Genomic DNA, 21210 nt, shown 5'->3' with positions numbered 1-21210 from the left:
TGTTTCCTCCCGAGTGCAAGTGCAACAAAACGCGGCCGCGGAGAACAGACCTATCAGCATAGCGACGGCCGCAAGGAAGGTGGGGGCGCGCGCGAGAGGAAGAGAGAGAAAGAGAGAAGGCGGAAGAACCGAGCAAGATAGTTGACGGGTATCGTCGGGAGGGGTGAGGTGGGGTCCGCAGTGTGCGATCGCCGTTCGTGCGGCGTGGATTGCGTTATTCGAGCTGTTCGTTACGTTCGCGAACCGAGGACTGAGCTTTTCGCGAGAGAGAGCTTCGCCGTCAGTTATATACGTGCGCGGTGCGGCAACGAACGAACGAACGAACGAAGCGAGCGAACATACGTGCGTGCGAACGACTGAACGATCGAGCTTTCACCCTCCTTGATTCCGACGAAGCGATCGGCGATTCGGATTCGCGATGCTACCGCCGAGGTAGTCCGCGAATCGTGCTCGGGGGGGATTCACCGCGCGATGACGATCTCGGTCCGTCGAGGGTCGTTCTCGTCATAGAAGAAGAAGAAGAAGAAGAGGAAAAAAAAAAAGCAGAGAACGAGCGTGTTCAACCGAGAGAGATCATTGCGGCGCAGGACGAGGCGCAGAGCGAAAGCGGCGGAGGAGTCGGTGGTGGTGCGGGCGACCGCGAGAGATGGGCAAGAAGGGTTCCAAGCGGAAGACCCGATGGAGAACACTGAGCATCGGTGGTGAGTTTCACTTCCGTCTTTCTATCTATATGCTCATCCATTTCCTATCCGCCGCGCCGCCGTCGTGTCTCGCGCAATCTTGGTAAAAATTTCTCGTACAGGCGATTCCGCGCCGTGAGAGACGTGAAGTATGCGACCGGTCATCGATCAACCGCGCGCGCGAGAGATGTCGCGGAAAGAGAGAGAAAGCGTGCGAGGAAGGAGAGGACATTTTCGCGTTATCGCGAGGTGTTGGCCTACTCCTTCTCAAGACGACCCTCGCTGCGTTATCTCAGATCTCCAAATCTGTTCCTCTCGGCCTCGTATTTGCACGCTTCCCCCGCTGAAGATAAAACGTGTCGCACACCGAGTCTTCGAAAGGAGGAAAAGCAGGGATGAATCGTCAGCGGAAAAAAAATCAAACGCACGTAATTCGGTTTCGATCGATCGTCGGCGAATGCGGAAAGGACAGTCGAGAGAGGATAATTAGTCTCTGCAGAATCATCCTGCATCCCCTAACTTCTGTTTCCTTGGGGTTGCGCGGAACGTCCGAGAAATCTTTTCTTAGGCTGGACGTTTTCGCATGCCACGACGTGAAATCACGTATCTTGTAGTCTTTATGAAAAAAACAAAAAATGAACGATGCGGCTCTAGCATAACAAACAAGGGCGCGAGAGCGCTGTCTCTAGGACGAGTAGAACGATGGTTAAGCTATGCGTTCTCGTTCGCGTACGCTTTCTAATCGTAATAATAGGAGTCTAGCCTTCGGTTTCTCGTGAGAGGCTGAAACTTCTTCCGGAAAATTCGACACGAAACATTCGGATTATTAGGTTATTTGAAAAATCTGCACACATTTTTCTATCCATTTTACTGCAAACGTAAATATGCAATAAAAGAAAATAAATCATTAATATAATTTCTGTTTCGATATTTTTTTTTCCATTGTTTCACCGATTGATCTATGAATAAAATTTAATAGATGTTTGCATTGAAAAAGATTGAAAAATGCAAAAGCTTTCGAAATAACCTAAAATTTTGTTGTCGAAAATGTCAAATTTTTGCTAATGAAACTCTGTAGAAAGCTAATAATAGCTCAGTATTTTTGCAATTTGATATTAATTTGTAAATGCTTCTCCAACAATGAGATATTTTTCGTTTTTTTTGTAAATGGAAAACTAATAAAATCTGCATCATTTAATAAGTTAGAATTTTCGGAAGTCGAACTTTTAATTCGCAAAGCTGATTATACGCTTAATCGTAACGATGGAGATCAATTTTTAACTTTTGTATAAAAACGAAGACTAAACATTTTTACACGCGTTTTTATAAGAGTCATATTAAATCGTAATCTTATTAAATAATTTATTATTCTCTTAGTAGTTATATCAAAATAGTTTATTGTTCTGAAAATACGATAAGAGTTAATCAACATTGAGAGAGTTGCTTTTAACTGCTCTATTTGCCGATCTTGCTTGTAAAGTCAAAGCTTTTAAACGAGATTCACTTCTCGAGTCGTTTATCGTTATCAAAATCGAATTTTTTCAATCCGATACAAGCTGCCTCTAAACCGAGAAACGACGAAGACTAGGACTTTAACCTCAGAATGCTATTTGTACGTTTCTGAGATGTATATGTTCCTATTTGTCTTCTCTCTTCTGATATAGGTCGAAAAAGTTTCAACTTCTCTCATTTTCCAAAAGTCAGATTTTCTGACAGTTTTACAGTCGTGACTTGCTCATGACACTTGATAATTAGATTGATTCAGTGCACATAATTCTGCGTAATTTTTCTTTGAGAGGGTCTTCATGTGGTCACAGATAACTGTGTGGAAAAGAAGTAGGAGAAAAAAATTATTAACGTCCCAGCGCAATCTCTGTCAATTATCTGTATCTTCCGATATCGCGCGAAGAACCGGAGCTTTTCGGGGGTGACTTTACGACGCATTTATCGTCGCCGATAACCCTGGTTCACCGAGTCGTTCTTTCACTCGCGATTTAGCGATGTTACTCGGGGCAGCGTACTCGCCTTAGAATCCGACTCGCGCCGCCGATGCATCGATCCGCACCACCCTCTACCTGACTTTACGCCTCCGTAACGTAGGTATCGTACCTACTTACCCGCTTAGGCGTACCGCGTAAGATCGCGCTCTATACACCGCGACCTTCCCCTGTGCTTGAACATTTGTACAACTTGTTTCTTTCCTCGGGACGAGAAATAAGGAAAAAAAGCAAGGTTTACCACTACGATGTTTACTGCTCGCGGTGTTATCCTTGCTGAAGTACATCTCGCCAACAACGCTTTGATTTTTTGTTTTCCTCCTAGAAAAAATTGCACAATAGAAAATTAAAAATGATTTTGTACTCAATTTTTTGATAAAAGTAACGATAAATTGCAAAAGTCTCCTCTCATCGTGGTTTTGCGATGTATGTACGGTTAATTATTTCAGACAAATATTTGCGAATAAATATTTGCAAGTATTACGCGAAAACGCAATGTCTATAGCCAGTCTATAGTCATAAAAATCTATTACACACGCTTTACAAATTTGTTATGTATTTTCGACAGAGAGATATTTACATTTCTTCAATTTCTTTTCGATGTACACTGTACACGTGAGCGAGTTCAAGGAAATTGTGCGTCTTACGCAAACACAAACAGTCTTATAACAGCATACATTTAGTTTACTTTGCTTTTAATAATATGAAAATGTGGAAAGTCAAAGTGGATATAAATTTTCGTGGCGTATATTAATCACGTAACATTGAGTAGCGAAGAAAGTTCATACAAATTTGGTGGAAAATAAAATATCAAACACCGGCTCTATTTCAATCCTTCATGTTTGATATTTAAAAATATCTGATATTTCACGGTGAAAAACGATTCGCATTTTGCACTCGAATGCCGACATATTTTCGGAATAAACTGATTTTGCCAGGTGATAACATGCGAGGTTTGCACTAGTCATTTATCAGTTATTTTGCGTAAAAAAACTTTGGCCTGTGTTGCACACACATTATATTGCCTCCACTTTTACAAGTTTGCACAACATGAAAGAACTTTTCTTTATTTGTGAAAGAGGAACGTCCCGTACAGCTGTAAACGCAAAATTTTTTCTCGCATTCACACGCTATTTTATATATGCAAAGAAATAAATTTTTAAACGCATTCAAAAGATAGGATCGAGTGTTTTGCAAACAGCTTCGAAATATGTTGCGATAAAGGAATATTTGCGACAGGACAAACGACCCGTTATGACACTGAAACCTGACAAAGAGAGAGAGAGAGTGTACCGACATAAGTACTATTCATAAAAGTATTCGCAAAAGTCAGTCGCGGTTTGAAAGCAGGGTCGTCGCATAAACATACGTATCCTATTTTCAAAGCAGATTACATAATGTTGACATAATATCGCGGTGAGAGATTAGACGTCCCGTTGTGTGTGTGTGTATCGCGAATATTCAGAATGCCTATCTGAAATTAAATGTTTATTGAATGATTATTGCACAGCACAATATGAATGGAAAAAAATGTCGAGGCAGATATTTGTTGCGGAAGTAGAATCATAAAACTTTCCATTGTGCGACTGTGACAAAAATGTATCTTCGGCGAGAAGAAGAAACAGAAAGAAGAAGAGAAAAGGAAGAAATTGGAAAACCTTTACATCTCTTTTTGACAGTACTATTGTGGCTGCTTCTATTGTGGCTAATTTCCTGTTGGAACGGAGATCTGTAGTTTATTTCCGAATGAAACAGAAGGGTGGCTGAAAAGTAACACAACGCGTACGTTCTTTATCGCGTACTTATCTCCATCTCGTTGTCTCATAGTTTTTCATAATATCGGACGCGAGAGAAAACTTTCTCGGCACCGGAGCGTAAATCGCCACTGTTCTTCTCCCCTCGTATACCCGGCGGCGCATCTCCGTAACGGATAACCCCGTCGATGCGCGCCTTCATCTATGTCCGCCCGGGTGACCCGATAGCTCGCGACGCGTCGAGTGTAAACTTCGTTACTTGAGGAGCGGCTGTCCACTCTATCTCACGAGGTTTTCGCAATGATATTCCGTGCTTGATCTGCGTGGCCTCTTTTATCGTCCGCTCATTTATTACGACCAATAACGCTTAATGCAATTGTAATAAATGCAATAACGCAATAGTAAATTTCCAGCGGTCGCCAGAAAAAAGAATATGAAGCAGTTCCTTTACACAAGTGTCAGAAATGATAATTACGTTGCTTTTCACAGCGATACTGTAACTGAAAATAGATATTTCAAATTAAATTTTATTCGCGATAATTTTAGGTTTTTCGTTAGCAGCCTGACATTTAGGAAAAAAACTTGACTGCAATTAATTATCGAATTTCAATCGAGGAATTATTTTAATGTAAAATGTAAATTTTTATATATGCGTCGGATTTTTTATTTGCTCTACAAATATTGAATATTTCTGGATAAATTTTCATTGACAGCTTAAATGAATTGAAGAGTTAGTTTCCTTTTCAAACGTTATGCAAATGTCATTCATTATTAAAGGTATCATTCATCACTACACATGTCAGAGGTAAACCACCTGTGACCACTATTATTGTTCTAGTCACAATAGTCCCAGTTACATGACTATTCACAAATCCTCTTCTTCTCTAACCAGTCTTTATTTAATTATAGGAAATTGTTGAGCGCATCTGTTTAGATATATAGTACACGAAATGTACAAATATCGCGCAAAATCATAATGCAAACAACTGTATATAGATAACAATTCAATTACATTCTATGATCGTTATATTGCGCCATTCACAATTACAGATGTTATTCAAAATCGCTAATTCCATTCATTATTATCCGCTTATTATCCGTTATTATCTTAATCGCAGTAATTCGCACACTTTCAGTCATTTTCGAGTCTGTGAGAAATAAAATAATAACGAGAATGAAAATTATAGTTCATACGCGACTCACCGAGAACCGTCAAGCATTATATTTGCGACGAATAATGCGCAACGCGTTGTTGTTAGGAAAAGAAATTTCAAATCGAATGCAATCCATCGTCGATAGTGACAGATGCGGACACATTCGAGCACACTAGGTCAGAGCGGTAATGAGCTGCGCGTCTCGATGTAGGGGCAATTGCCAAATGCAATAGTGCCGCGTTTCATAACGCCGCAGTAGGGTGAGACAGCTATATATGTACGCGTTATGTAGTAATTATGGTGAATAGTCGAAAGCAGTGATGTACAAGCCGCGGGTACTGCGATCGTTTTGACCTTATGCGGTTTCACGGTGACAGTCTGCCGTAAAGCAAATTAATAAATATTGCTCTGACATTTGCATAAAAATACACCACAATTCCATTATAAGAGCATTAAAGCGTGAAATCTAATTATTAATGTTGCAAAATGTTATTCTGCTGATTAAGAATCATTGCATTGACTTTTCGCACTACACACATTTCATATTAAATTGAATGATATTTAATAATTTTGAATTAAAACTATTTTATATATTCATGAATTTATTCTTCTCTTCTAAGGAAGATTTTTTTACGAAAGATTATGTGTAAAAAGTACAAACTAGTACGAAATAAGGTTACATTAACTATTGATTTCAATCGTTTAGCATAAAAGAACGAAAATTCAGAATTAGATTTTTTTTTTTATATTCAGTAGTGGCTTCTGGTGTTTTGCATCGATATGCTTTATGCTTGGCTCTTATCGTTACGATAATCCTATTCGAGCAGTTATTGCGATTAGATTAAAATTCGTACGATATCGAAGCCAGTAACAAAGATTATTTATGGAACAATGTTACACATTCCGTTATGCAATCATATAATTGCGTGTTTTGTTTTGTTTCGACGGAAAATAGAATTATTTCGTCAAATCTAGTTATAAATAGCACGAATTAATCGTAATATAATGTATTAACATGCAATGCACAATGCACACACGTAACTTGGTTTACTTCTAGCTTTTCTACCGGGATAAAGATCAAAGAACCATTATATTTGAGAATGCGCTTCCAAGAAGTCAAATCAAGAACTAAGCAGAAAGTTATGCTATTCCAAGGTGGACTTACAAAATTTGGAGTACTGCCAATTTGCCGTATGAATGTTTAGGTGGTAGAACTTAATGAGTTGAAGCTTAATGAACAATAGACTTTCAGATTGCTGAATAGTGTCTCCAATAAAACTATTTTGTTAGTAACCAAAGTAGATTCTCTATGATATTTCTGCCTTCGCTTTGAGACGCTGTTTTGTTTTATCCTACTCAAATCCTTTATTTGCAAGACGTGGCTGCTACCGTACGCTTTCTCATTCAAAAGACGCATATTTAAATCAAAATCCCAGGGAAAATTAATGACATCGTTATTATAAAGACGCGATAGCAGAAACGATTATCTTGGATTATGCGTAATGGCTAATGGAGTGGTTAACGAGCATCCCCGATGCATTTCCGCGATCGTGTCTCCGAATCGCGAAGCGAGAAGAGCGAAAAGTGTAATGTAGCGTATAACTTCGGCGATCTATCACTGCCAAAACAGGCAGCTTTTTTTAACGCTCTCTCGGGACCATAAATATGTCAAATATTATCGATGGCTTGTTAGGACGTCAATTAAGAATTTAAACTGCCGGAGGATATATAATAAAGTATAATAGAAATTATTTTTATAAATAACAAAGCTGAATCGTTATTTTGGAGTTGAGTTTCCTATTTTTCCTCGATAATATCTCTATTTATTGCAATAATTAAAAATTCGATCTATTGTATGCAAATAAAATGTACAATATTAAAATATTTCCGTTTATACAAGACGGTAACTTTATCTCTGCTTTTATGCTTTGCGCGATACGCGTTTAATCTCATCGCGGTTTATTTTTGCCTGTTCGCTTCGGACTTTCGCGTAACTTTGCGCATTTTTCAACAATATCTAGCTAGATCTAAATTTGTCACGCTCTCCGCGTGACCGCTCCACGTTGAAAGCAATAATGACCGAGAATAGCCGTTCTTCGCAAAAGTTTGTTATTACAAAGAGATAAAGATATTTACCAGCCGCGTTGTGAGTTTCTAGGGCCGAGAGAGGGAAACTCCCGTTCAACTCGATGCCGGAGCGAATCAATAGTTAGGCGTCGCGTCTCTCGATCGTCGTCGTGCCACGAATAGGAAATGAAATGCCTCGTCGGGCTAATGTTTCGGGATGAAACTCAAAATAAATCTCAACCAGGCATTATTATGTCGCCGCTCCCATTGATTTTCTTCGGAAATTTCCATGTAATCTGTGTTTTTTTTCCATTTTTAGCTTCGTGCGAAAATTTATAATAAAATTTTTTTTCTACAAAGCTTAAAGAATAAAAAACAGCTTTTGCGTGCAACACGTATTTAGTTCAAAAATACCCTTTACAGATATAAATATTCAGTCAATAAAATTGATCGCGCTTCCAGTTGGAAATGTTTAAATTTATCACGGTATTAATAGTCTTTTTGCAACGGTATCGACATATTACAATATCTTTATTGCTTGTGCTAACAAAGCGAAAGCTTTTGTTGTAATAAATTAATAACACACAACGTACAAAATAATTAATATATTCATATAAAAAATATGAAGTACTGCACAGAATTATTATTTCTGATCGAGTGTTAAAGTCTTCATTTTCTATCTGCATTATATTATTCCTCTTCCTACTTTTAACTAATACAACAGATACAATGTCTATGTACGTGAAACATATATCTCACAAAAATCGAAATGTTCTACTGTTGAAATTATAAATATCATTTTTCGATTGATTAGTTGGAATAGTTAATCGAAAGTAATGTAGATAACATTTCTACGCATGAGCACGTATGATAATCTTGAGAGTGTCTCTCTTCCTTCCCGGAAAATCGATTGTACCGCATCTTAAATTTCTTATACGCCGGCAGACATCGTGGCAAAGCGCAGGCTGCTATAGTACCATAAGTGATCGACTCTTACTACTGCGAATGCATACGCCGCATTTTTCCACGCGCGCGTCTCTGACCGGAGCTTATCGAGAAAGTAAGATCATCCCCTTGTGCTCGCAACGCAATATGTCCGCAGGCAAGTCGGCCACTGTTTTTCCCGCCAAATGTATTTGCGTTTCTAATTGCAAATTGGACCGGTGATAAATGGATCCTCCCAAGTTTTCGACTAACTAGTGTAAAATTTATCGCCACGTTCCTAAATTGATCTGCAGGCTATCTAATAAAAAAAACATGACGTACGATTTATGGCATTAATACAGACGTAAAGGCAGATAAATTACGTTAAAACGGCGTAAGAAGAAGATATTACACGAGCTCGGTAAAACGAGATTATTCCCTTGCGCTCGCAATGCGAATATATCTGCATAAATGTAATGAGCTTCCACTATGTCAGTCAGATTCTATTTCCAATGAGCAACGAGAATCATTTGTATTTATCTCTCGCATAAATGAGATTTCATTTATATCTCATCTATTACAATATTTAAATATATTTACATATATATTAGTTTCTGATTTATTCTTTTATATCTATATAAGTCATGGAAACACAAGGCACAATACCATTTATTAAAACTTAGAGAAAAGGAATCTCGCATTATTTATTTTGCTATTTTTATTTTAATTAAATTAGGATTATTTACGAGGATATAATTAGATGTAAACAGTAATAAATATTAGGCTCATTAAAAAGTTTCTTTTTTAAACTGTAAATCTCTTGTAAAAAGGAGAGACAAGGATATCTGATTTATATAACACTTTTTTTAAAGAAAATTAGTACTACTCACGTTAAACACGTGATAATGCGTGAAAAAATTTATCAGAGCAAGTATAATTATACCACGCCTTCTCTCTTCGCTATTAAGTGAAATTATAGCGTAAATTATACAGTTTCGTGTTTCAGTAATTAAAATACTGATGTCTGAGCGAGATCCTCAAGATCGATAGTAACCCCGCGTGAACTTTAGACACAACCGGCAAGCACAAGTGTGTGCTAAGTATAACATTGACAAAAACAGAAAGAATAAAGTTGAGTAGGTATGCACGCACGTGTGTTCTACAGAGGCTGCATCAGAACGGAGGCCGCGGTCGGTTACGTAAGTACTCACGGCGCATTTTCCACCGAACATCGAACCTGATATGAGTATTCTATTTTAAAAGGGTCGCAAGACGAATTACGAAACACATTGGATTGAAATAAGACGCGAGGAGTAGTAATTGATATGTTCGTCGTGATGTAACACTCGTACATTAATGAAGATCGCTGAAACAATTGGAGCGAAATTAAGTAGAAGTGATCAGCGTGTACGAGCCACAGCATGATTCATATTTATGCTAACATTAGAAGCAATTACATCCAGCTAATGAGCACACGTTATCCAAGTGAATTTACAATAATTACGATAATCATTACCTAATAACCATTATCTAATGAGTTCACTTATGATAAGGGCTTTGCTATTAATTGATCACACAAGATTAATTGATGCTTTTTGATTGATAAAAAAAAGGAGTTGCATTTTTAATGAATGATAAAATATAATCACGCTTTAATTTAAATACTTAGATATTGTCATTCTTACTCGACAGATACAGCGCGTTACTTTACTAATTACGTTTTAATAATTTTACTAATGACGTATGTATAAAAATTCTATTATGAAGTATATTTAATTCTAACTTTTATGCCGTATTTATTGTTTTGACATCAATTAATCATTTCGCTCCGATTAAAACGCGTTGTTATATCGTCAGGTCAAGCCATTAATGTAAAAAGAGATAATAGTGTATTATTCATTTCTATAATTAAATTTAATTCAAAGAAAAATCTTCATTTTTTTTCTCTCGTCGAGACAAGAACAATAACGTCAATAACATTATTACGTAAAGCTCTTTTTGCTCTCCGCTCACGTCAGCAATGATATTTCGCGAATACATGAAATCGGAATGCGGATTGACAAATAAGCGTCAGCGTGTACGAGAAAAAATAAATAGGCGTCTTCGTCTCTCTTACTCTGCGTGCGTACATATCGTCGGGCGTGGACGGAATTTTCACACGTTGCACGTGCTGAAGATCGTAGACCTTCCTGACGTCCGTACGAATTATGTAACCACCTCATCGCGGCCATCGGCAATAAAACGCAATGTTGCGAACAGTACCTGCGGCTGTATGCGTGACGCGCGCGGCGAATATATCGTTTCGAATACGTGTCCATCCATACACACATACACACATACACCGAATACCTAACTGAGTAAAGTGCGTGGAACAGAGAGCCTGCGAGTTCAGAGTTATGAATAGCACGTGAGTGACCACGAGGTACTCGTCACATGCTCTCGCGCCTTGCGATCGCGCGGAAGTTTTTCGTGCCGCGCCGACGATGACGGCGAGTGTCACACGACGGTGTCTCGGGCGCATGATTTTGACTCGACGGCAGCATTTTCGGATTGATCTTACACAATCCGGCTGAGTCTTCCGTGTTTAAACCTGGAGTAGACGCGAGACGCGTCCCCGTCGCGCCGATTGCACGGCGTGTCTCGCTGTTCCTCGCGTTTTCTTTCGTTCCTTGATCAGTCTGGAGTAAATTTTTTCTTTTGCAACAATTTGTTTAATTGATATATATATATATATATATATATATATATATATATATAAAATTTGATATGTATATAAAAAATAATTAATGCTATTTATCAGAAACATTTTTTCTCTTTTTGTTGCAAATCTACATTAAATATTAGATAGTAAATAAAGAATATTTTTTCTCCGCTTTGCTAATTAATCACTTCTATTTATTTTACGTTTGTTTGGAGAAAGAATGTGATTTTCACATTTAACAACTGAGGAATCATTATACTGATTAAACAGAAAACTAGCTTGTTTCGTGAGAAAGATAAATTCTGCAGTTCAAGAATAACAAAGTGAATAGAAAAATAACATTTGTATAAAGTAATTTTAAATATTGTTAATAAATATAATTTTTAGAAATTTAGCACTTGGAGTTCTAACATCTCTTTTAGGGAGAAATTAATACCAAGTTGCTCTTGGAATTTGTCAAAGTTTATATAATAGTAAATTATTATGCGGCGTTCCGCATTGGCACACCCATGACACCTAAAAGTGTATTCATTGCCGATGTTAAATCGCGGGAGATGTCTAGGAATGTTAATAATAGAATCTGCACTAAGAGAATTACGCGTTCACGTTTGCACGCTTGCGGTGTTCCGTAGAACACAAAATTGGAACCTTACGCGCTATTTTTATTTATCGACACCGTCCGCCGCATTTACGATCTCTCCGGTTCGTTACGCCGTCGCCTGTTTTTACATCGAAATAGTCATTTTACGGTTCTCTAAGCGTCAAACTCGCGCGACGGTATCAATGATTTACGCTTCTCACGCTGGCAAGCACTGTTCATTCCTTGCCGACATGTACTCCGATCTACATTGTCGCGCCTTGAAAGGTGAAGGAACTCTTTGGATCCTTTGCCAATTCTAGTGCCGCTAATATAATGTTTCGATATTGTGCATTTCTGAAATCGTAAAAGAAAAGTTCTGACACTTTACCAATAGTAGAAGAATGTTTCCGTTTAAAAATCCACATGGTTCTAGAATAAGGATTGCTACTTTTTGTTTAAGGAAAGATTATTACGTCCATCATCCTCAGGAAAGTAATTCATACATTTATATTCAAAATTCGAAAAACTTACATGAAGTTATGAATATCTTATCTTAATTAATCCGCATGCTAACTCGGTTCGTCTTCGAAAATAGCGCACGATGAAATATTTCAGTTTTAAAATTTAAATTTTTTTATACTAACACTGCATAATCCAAAGTTATACCAATACTATTCTAAATTAAACCTGCATAATTAATCTAGTTTGAGCGCTTGAATTTTTTAGCGAATTATGTAATATTTTCATCAGGCCGGTGAAAAGCTTTTTGACGTTGCTGTAACTCTTTTATAATTATTAATTAGGTTTTTGAATAATTAATAAATTGGGGTTTAAACAAAACATCGACTCGGCATTTAATTACGAAGCATCGTTTCTCCGAGCAGTCGTGATTGACAATCAGAAAGACTTCGTTTCAAATTGATTACTTTACACACGAGGTACATTTTTCGCGAGACGATATTTTTAAATATTTAGCAATTTTTGTTTAAGTCGCCTATATCAAACTATGATTTCTATGCACTATTTTTAAATGCGAGCTAAATTGACATACCGATTAATTCTGATAAGAGAGTATTCACCACCACAACAGTTATGCAATGTAATCTCACATACTTTCAAGTATGGCGAATGCAATACGACATATCATATCATGTTATACAAGCTTATAAACTTGACATTTAATCTGGTTCTCACTTATCAAAGATAAATATGTTTTATACGTATAAAAATGTACGTGGTTCAATTGGAAGAAAGCAGATCTAGATCTGAAACGGTTTCCATATAAAAGAAATCAAGTGTCTGTTTAAAGTTAAAAAAGTTTTTATCTCTTTGAAATATTATTCATATCAGAAAAAATTAGCGCTATTTATTCTTCCTAATAATAAATCATAATTTGAAGAGAAGTAAATGCAGAAAAAATTTTATATAATAATTTCTCGGTAATTTTTCGATACTTTCTTGGTGTTAACATTTTCACCAAGCACAGGTATTCAAGGAAATTACATTGTTTAACTTTATGGTTATCAGTAAGCATTGTGTTCGCCAAATAACTTCTCACTTTCTGTCTCATTTATCAGTTGAAGCTGTATTTGTGAATATTTTGCGGACAAGTATTTCTATTCAAATGTATGTTATTGTCTTTAAATTACAATTTATATAAATAATTATTTATCCCAAATCAAAATCTTTGAAATAGTTTCAGAATTTGGAGTATTTCTCACATTGATTTACTTAAAAAAAAAGGTAGTTTTTTACGCTCTAGAAAATATCAAATTTCTAACTAATCAAACTTTTTAAAAAGTGAAGAAAAACTGCTACAAGAATCTAAAGCTTCCAATGTGTTTAGTAGATATTGCCAAAGGTTGTCATAACACATTTTTTGTGATTTCCTTGCTATAGCACATGTGGAGGGTTAAAGATCAAATTACAAGATGTTACAAAAAGACGTCCCCCGTCTACGCAGTATCTCCTTTCTTAAAATGGGCTGTCCCGAATGCGACGTGTTAATATTGGCTTTTGATATATCGTTATTACAGGCAGATTTCTTATTTTTTTTAATACAAACCTAATAATTTTAATTTTAATTGTCGACGTATTATTTTTACACTAATTCCTTTATCTTATTAACAATTTTTCATATTGCGCACATTCAATCGTAGCAGGTGTATCAATTTATTAACGTATTTATTATAACGTAGTTTATTAGCGATCCGTATTAACTTTTTGTAATATAAATATTACGCGCCAATGGTTTTATTTTATTAACGGCTCTATATAATATTAATTTTACTTTACATGTATTTAATGACAATAAATACATTGATTTACTAGCAATTTATTAACAATCCATAATAGCTTTTGAGATTTTAATATTATAATAATGCCGTTATTTCGCGCATTCAGTAATAAATAAATGCAACAAACTGCAGGTCATCAGCGACTGCATTTTTCAAATATCATTACGAGATTGCCATAACGAATTTAACAATTTTGTACTTTCTAAAAATACAGGAATATTACGTTAATATGTTGCAAAATAATTACAATTCTCAATACATTAATATCATAATTAAAGATTGTATTTAATGGTGTTTTACGAAGCACCATTTATGTATGTTGCATAAAAATGCAATACATCATGTAAGAAAACGGTATTAACAGCATGTGCATTTTTTAGAAAGTCTAGACACTTACTCAGACTACTAAAATAGTAAATTATAAAGTCCTGTATCAAAGTTCGAAGCAAAGTCCTGCGCCGCAGTTCGCGGAACTTTGCTTGTGTCGCATCTCCCACTTCACGAGACATGATAATTGGTTAAATCATCAGGCCATATATTATTTGCGCTGGCGCTTAAAACTACGGCATATGGGTTTCAGCGTACATCCGGCGCCGGAGAATAATATTCGTAGAAACCGTGGCGGAGAGATAGAGAGAAAGAGCATCGTCGGCTCTATGTTTTTGATAATGTGCCTAAGCCCGTTCTATAACAGTCCGACGTGTTCTAAATCATTATGCTTTGACTATTTGTGAGGCGTCGTCTACGTGTCAACCTGCCACGAGGACGACGAGCAAAGTGCGTCCGTCGTTTCGTCATCCGCGAAGTTCGTCCCGTCCTGTTTTCGAGACGACAGACATGCATCCCTCGTCAAATCGTAAATCAAAGCTTTATGTCGTCTCTCATACCAATTTCTTTCAGTCTACATTCCAGAATTATGAAAGAGTGGTAAAGTAAATATAGGTGACGTCTTGTAAAATTTATATCTTAATGAGAGAAAGTAAACCGGTCTTTGTCAAAAGATACTTTCGCTTTGGCGAAGATTTCTCACTAGATAATTCATCTTTCTTATTTTTAAAATAAAATTGGTGCATTTTTGTCGGAAGATACACTCATATTTATACATCCATCGCATATTTCTGAATGTAATATAAATCTTTATATTGCAATAAAAAAATCTGTACTCGTGCAAGTTGAAGGAAAGTGGTGGAAAAAAAGGGCTAACTGAGAGATAAATTAGAAATTTACGAGGAACAGAGAGGAGGACACTCGCTTCCTAGTGAACGCTTCGCGTGGGTGGTGGGAAGCCGCGCATGGTGACGTAAAATCGTTCGCGTTGCACAGCCGCAGACGGCGGCGGAAAATCGAAGCGACGCGCACCGCGGCGTGATGCACACTGGCGGGCCGTGCAGTGCGGCCGTGGCGATCCTAGAGAATCTCGCGACTTTCTCGTCCTGGAAGTGGTGCGCGACAGTATGGATTATTCGTGCGACCCTGCGGCCGGCGACAAGCCGGAATTCGATCGTCCCCGCCGACGACACCGCGAACAAAACTTCTAGAGCCGGCGAGGTGGGCGGCCGCGTGTTCGCGAGGACTGCGCTTCCGGTTTTCGATCGGGTCTTGCATAAGCCGAAAATACGCGAAACATAATTCTCTGAGGGCGTGGCGACCGAGGCCGGTTTCCGGTTTTCCATTGTTTCGTACATGAAAAATTTGCCTTTTTTTTTTCAAGTGGACTTTAATATTAATATAAAATTTTTTGTTATGAAGATCTTCGATGTGTTGAAAATTATAAAGATGCAATGACAGTGTAAATAATAATTCCCGTCGGTATCTTCGCTAAGGAAGATCAGTTTCAAATTGATAAAAAGTATTTTAATTCAAAGAACTTCTTATGATTTTGAAACATTCCATGTGTTTAGATGCGGCTTGATTGCTCAAAGTTTAGAATGCTCGAACAAAAGGATAAAGATGTTTTAGAAATTAGACAGTTTGCGCTTGAATTAATTGCTTTTAATGCATAAATCATATTAAGATCGGTAATTAATAAGCGACACGATCGATACACGTAAAGCGCCGACCCGTGTCGCTTGATTGATTACCGATTTGTAATCAACAACAACAGAATGCGAGCTAATAAACTAATAAGCAAGCTAATACGCAGACCTAAGGCATAATAGTCCGTTGTGTAATCTACAATCGTGTAAGCAATCGTATATCTTGCTGTCGCGAGTAACAGGTACGCAGTGATGCAACGGTTTATGGTTACGATTGAAGATTGCACAAGATTGCACTGTTACGATATAAGTATCTGTATAAACAGATAACGCAATTCAAATTTCCATCTACTTGAAAATCATTTACATGGCGTTTTATTTTATCCATTCATGTCTCGTCATGAATCTACATCCATCACTGTGACTTTAGTTTCAATTTTATAGGTTTCAAATATTGTTACAAGTAATTTAAAAAAAGTAACATGATTCGTTACATGTAGAATGCACAATTTCGTTAAGAATCTTCCGTGCAAGTGGCACAAAAATATTCGCTCACCATATCAGTTTCTAATTCTCGATTACCATTTTCGTGCGCTTTCACAATTGTGGAATCGTAGTGTTTTACGATCTGTTAATTGCGAAATGTGCCGGCAAAATAATTCCTCTCATTCACCGCAAATTCTACCAATGCGTAAGCAACGAAACACGAAATTTTTGACGAACGTTATAAGTGATGAATGATGGACAAGATTATGACATGCGAATGTGGCATCGTCCACACAACAAAACAGATTTCAAGGAAAAATTATTTTCAACGCCAAGGACAACTTTTCGCAATGTTACGTGCGATCTGGTACGCCGCGAATGCACAATGTTGGAGGGCCGAGCGGCGAGAGCGCGTGTCCACCGATGCCGAATGCACGCAGAGCGCACAGGTGTACTCATTAGCGTCGTGAAATATTGACTATCGAAGTTATTTCGGGTATTACCTCGGGAACTTGACGAGCGATTAATATCCGCAGGTATTCCGGCACGGAATCTTGACTAAATCTAATCTAAATTCAGCTCCATTTTCAAAATTTGAAAAAAAGAGCATTCCAAAGAATTCTAAAGTTCTCCATAAATTGATATAAAAAAAAAAATTCTGTCCTCTAAAATAGTAAAGACATCAAACTTAAGAAACTAAGAAATTAACTTTACAGCATTTCTCTTATGTAAAAAGTTGCAATTTTTTAGGGTTTTAAGAAAACTTTCTTATACATTTGGAAAAGAGTTTTTTGCTCAAAAGAATCCTGAAAAATCAATGTGAAAAAAGGATCCAAAATCGCGACTTTAAACGACAGAATTTTTTCTAAATTCAATGGAGAACTCTAGTCGAAGTCTTGAGAAGTAAAAAGCGAGGGCGTATTGAAAATTTGTATTGTTTTTTTCCGATTTGTAAAAAAGTGGGACTAATTTCACACAAAGGCACGGGAAGATACACGCTCCGAGTGTGCACGCTAACGGTAATAGTGTCCGCACGATCAATGGAATATAGCATCTAGGTATTAATACGACCGCTCGCGATATCTAGACGTTTTAATGCACGGTTCACTTGAGAAATGCAAGCCAGGGTGAAATCTGGAACGAGAATGCGATATATGATACGTGTTCTGATACGCATGTCGAGATGATACTCTTGAGTGTTCCGCCTCGAAAATAATTTGCATTGCGAATGAATAATTTATATTTAAATTTTCTCCCTTTTTTCTATTCTCGCTTTTTCTCTACTTCGTCTCGTATTTTTGAGTAATTAAATTTTTAAAGATATTATAACTTGTATTTGTATCTCCAAGTAGAGAAAAGAATGTAGAACTAGGAATTCTTTCTAGAGTTCTATATCGAGGTAGGCTCTACATACTGTTATATAATTTTCCAGGCATTCTATCAATTTTTAAATAAGTGGATTGCAATTAGTAAATCATTGGTGAATTTATATAACATTCTGCAATTGTACAAAAAATAAAATCAAGATTTTGAAGTCGGACAATAAGAATTAACAATGATAAAAATAATGCTAATTATTAATTAAACGAAATAGCATCATTCGTAAATTATTTTCGGTTATCTACAAGCTTGCCCGTCCGAAACGCTAATTTCCTTTCAAAATTGCAATCGCGCATAGCACCGAGCGACAAAAATTAGCACACCGTTTAGCGATCGTACTATAATTGGAGACGCTCTCGCTTCTCTCTTCTCGAGTGAGAAAAATTCGCCGCTAGAAGAATTAACCGTCCTAGAAAATTGCTTGGCACGTTTAGCCAGCCACTATTTACCTTCCTTTCGTGTAATATATAGTTAAATGCTAAATCTAACCGACGAATAAATTTTATATTTATGTCTATCAACGACGATTTGAAATTCAATTGACAAAATACGTACGCAAACACCAATGACATTTCAACTTGAATGCATAAAGTACGATGAAACCATTAATGCCATGTTAATATGCACAAAGTATATTTCGTTCTAAATTACAACCGTTTAATTTTGATCTAACTCACCTGTCATTATCACACTTCTCTTTCAGTTTGTTTATCTAAGCTCTTCAATAAATTGACGCCAAAATTATGACGTATATTTGCAAAATATTTGCCAAATAAATTGAAAATTATAGTTTTCAAGCGATGTTTATCAATTAATTTCTTCTTAGCTTCAACATACAGCATGCCATTTTTTAGGGCAAAATTTTTCATCCATTGTATATCTATTGATTTAATCATCAGAATTACTATTTAAAAATTTCCCAGATACTTCGCGCATTCTTCTTTTGCTTAAGAATTTTTCTATAAATCATTAATGGAATTAATTGATTAAAAAGAAATTTACATGAAAGAAAAATTGTTGAACGCTTTGCATTAAGGATGAAAAAATCGAGGGGTAATAATTCTTCGCGAACGTTTCGGTCGAAGATACCAGCACTCGAAGACACCGGTCGCCGATAGTCTCCTCGCCCGTTTTCTATTCTAATTCCAATGCTATTCTGGTACCAGTGGTGGCAGCCAATGGGCAAACGCGTCCGTCCGGCTGCCGTACGCGCGACTACACATCTCTCGCACTCTCCTCGCTTCTCATCTCCGACGTGTACACCACCACCCCCTTCCCCGTGCCGGTCGCAGTCGCTCTCGGGGCATCGCGTACGACACATTAATCCTGCACGCGTATGTTGCTCGTCACGCTGTCCCCTCGTCCTTTATCGGTCGCCGATCGATGATCGGTTCGTCCGTCAGGGTGGACGTCCCTGAATCGATCGATCGGTCGGTATCGAGCGCCGAGCGTCCGAATTAAACCGCTCAGACGGGACGGAGCATCCCCGGGAAACAATCGACCACCTTCAGGACGATCCTGAGGGCAAGATAACGGCAGGTGGAGGAAGGGTGCGATGCAGTGGCGTCGGCAGAAGAAGATCACACGTGTGATTGGTTCCTCGAACCATGTGCTGCTCTTAGCGAGGTACCAAGATGGTACGGAAATAATGAAATACCTCGATGAAGCTGCGCTCTCGAGAGCGCGTTGTCCGCTTTAACTGAAGTATTATTAAATTGTTAATGCAAAGAACATTGTGATTTGCGCGGAGAAATGGAGGGGGACAGTGAAACAAACGGTGCAAAGTTTTCCTATCGCGATTTGTATGTAAATTTAATCATGACATGAGTTGTGAATAATTTAAATACATTTTTCGAGACGCGAAACACAATTAAAGCTGTGAAATTCGAGATATGTCAATCCACTGATTAATTTTAGGATCACAAATTTTTTTATCAATTATAATCTAATTCTGTTAGCAATATATATGTACTGAAAAATATTTTTCATGCAATATCTTTTCAGATAATTTTAAATAAAACAAATTTCAAGTAAATAATTGTACTGTTCTGCGTTTCAATGTTGATTTGTTGTTTGATTGTTTGAAAACAATCAATTCCGTAAATGCTCACTGTTTTATGCGAATTACATTTAGCTGGATATATATATGGTTTTCTTCGTAGTTGTTTCGAATGAAATGAAATAATAACGTTTCCTTCCCTACTTTGCAATTACGTGTTCAACATTTTTATGATACAATCAACTTGCGATACGCGCGTGTATGTTGGCAGACCATCGATTTCTTAGAAATTGAATCTGTTTTTCCTCTTACATCATACATCCTAATATAAAATAACTTCTACAAATTGCATCTTTTCCGAACACATATATACGATGATAATCCTTAAAAATCAAAAATTAAGATTTAAAATTAAATTGTGAAATTTCAACTATTAATGCAAAAACTTTCCACAGCGAACATTAATTTATTAAATATCAATTTTAGTAATATTTAATTTATCATTATTGTAAAATGATATTGAGATCCGGAAATTTTTGGAGAACTTTTCCAATAAATTTCGAATTGTTTTCATTGCACATTGTAAATCGTGGAACACGCTGTATGTCACAGCCGCAATTCATTATCGTCATTTAATTTTTGGTTCGACAGCTCCGCCCGGTGAGGAGGATGAGGAAGAGGGTTTGCGAAAGGATTACGTGAAGAATCAGGAGAAGGACGCGAACACGCATACCTTCGATCGGAATGGACAGCAGAGCGGTTACAAGCCGCGCCGTGCTGGCGGAAGTACCAGCACCAGCGGCGGCAGTACCAGCGGTTATGCAAGCAGCGGCTCCAGATCGCATCGGGACGAGAGTACGGGTTCACCGTCGCAACCGAAAATCATCTTCAACGAGGACGAATATACGAAGATCACGACGCCGCGGCAGGACGTGCTCTTCAAGAAGGGCTATCTCTCGCGCAAGAAGCCCTGGACTGGTAATGCGAGCACCAGTGCCACGCCGTCCACTACGGAGAGCCAGTCCGCGTCACATTCCACCGCAGGTAGAACATGCACTTTATTAATTATTAATCAAAAAGTATCGTGCATATATTTAAACTCTGGCGAACTAGCTCTAGTATTCTTTTAACTCGCTAATAAGTTAAAATCTTTCAAGTTCTAAACGCCGCGTTAAAATTTCTCGACTGCAAAGTTCTAAAGTAAATAAAATTTTA

At 37.4% G+C, this 21210-nt stretch overlaps 1 protein-coding gene across 2 annotated transcripts in view; it reads left to right on the top strand.

Annotated features, from left to right (window-relative positions):
* The first annotated feature begins 140 nt into the window (after positions 1 to 140).
* LOC105671609 (serine-rich adhesin for platelets) overlaps positions 141 to 21210 on the top strand; it is a 29439-nt gene continuing 8369 nt past the window's right edge. The window contains exons 1-2 of one of the 2 annotated variants that reach the window (XM_012365898.2): positions 141 to 701; positions 20647 to 21039. In XM_012365898.2, the coding sequence (XP_012221321.2) occupies positions 647 to 701; positions 20647 to 21039 (448 nt within the window). In that variant the 5' untranslated portion in view covers positions 141 to 646. Of the gene's footprint in view, positions 702 to 18916; positions 19634 to 20646; positions 21040 to 21210 lie in introns of those variants that run through there. The other variant, XM_012365897.2, reaches the window with a different exon arrangement.

Source organism: Linepithema humile, chromosome 2, assembly GCF_040581485.1.
Source record: "Linepithema humile isolate Giens D197 chromosome 2, Lhum_UNIL_v1.0, whole genome shotgun sequence".
Lineage (NCBI taxonomy): Eukaryota > Metazoa > Arthropoda > Insecta > Hymenoptera > Formicidae > Linepithema > Linepithema humile.
This window is presented reverse-complemented; position numbering and strand designations above follow the sequence as displayed.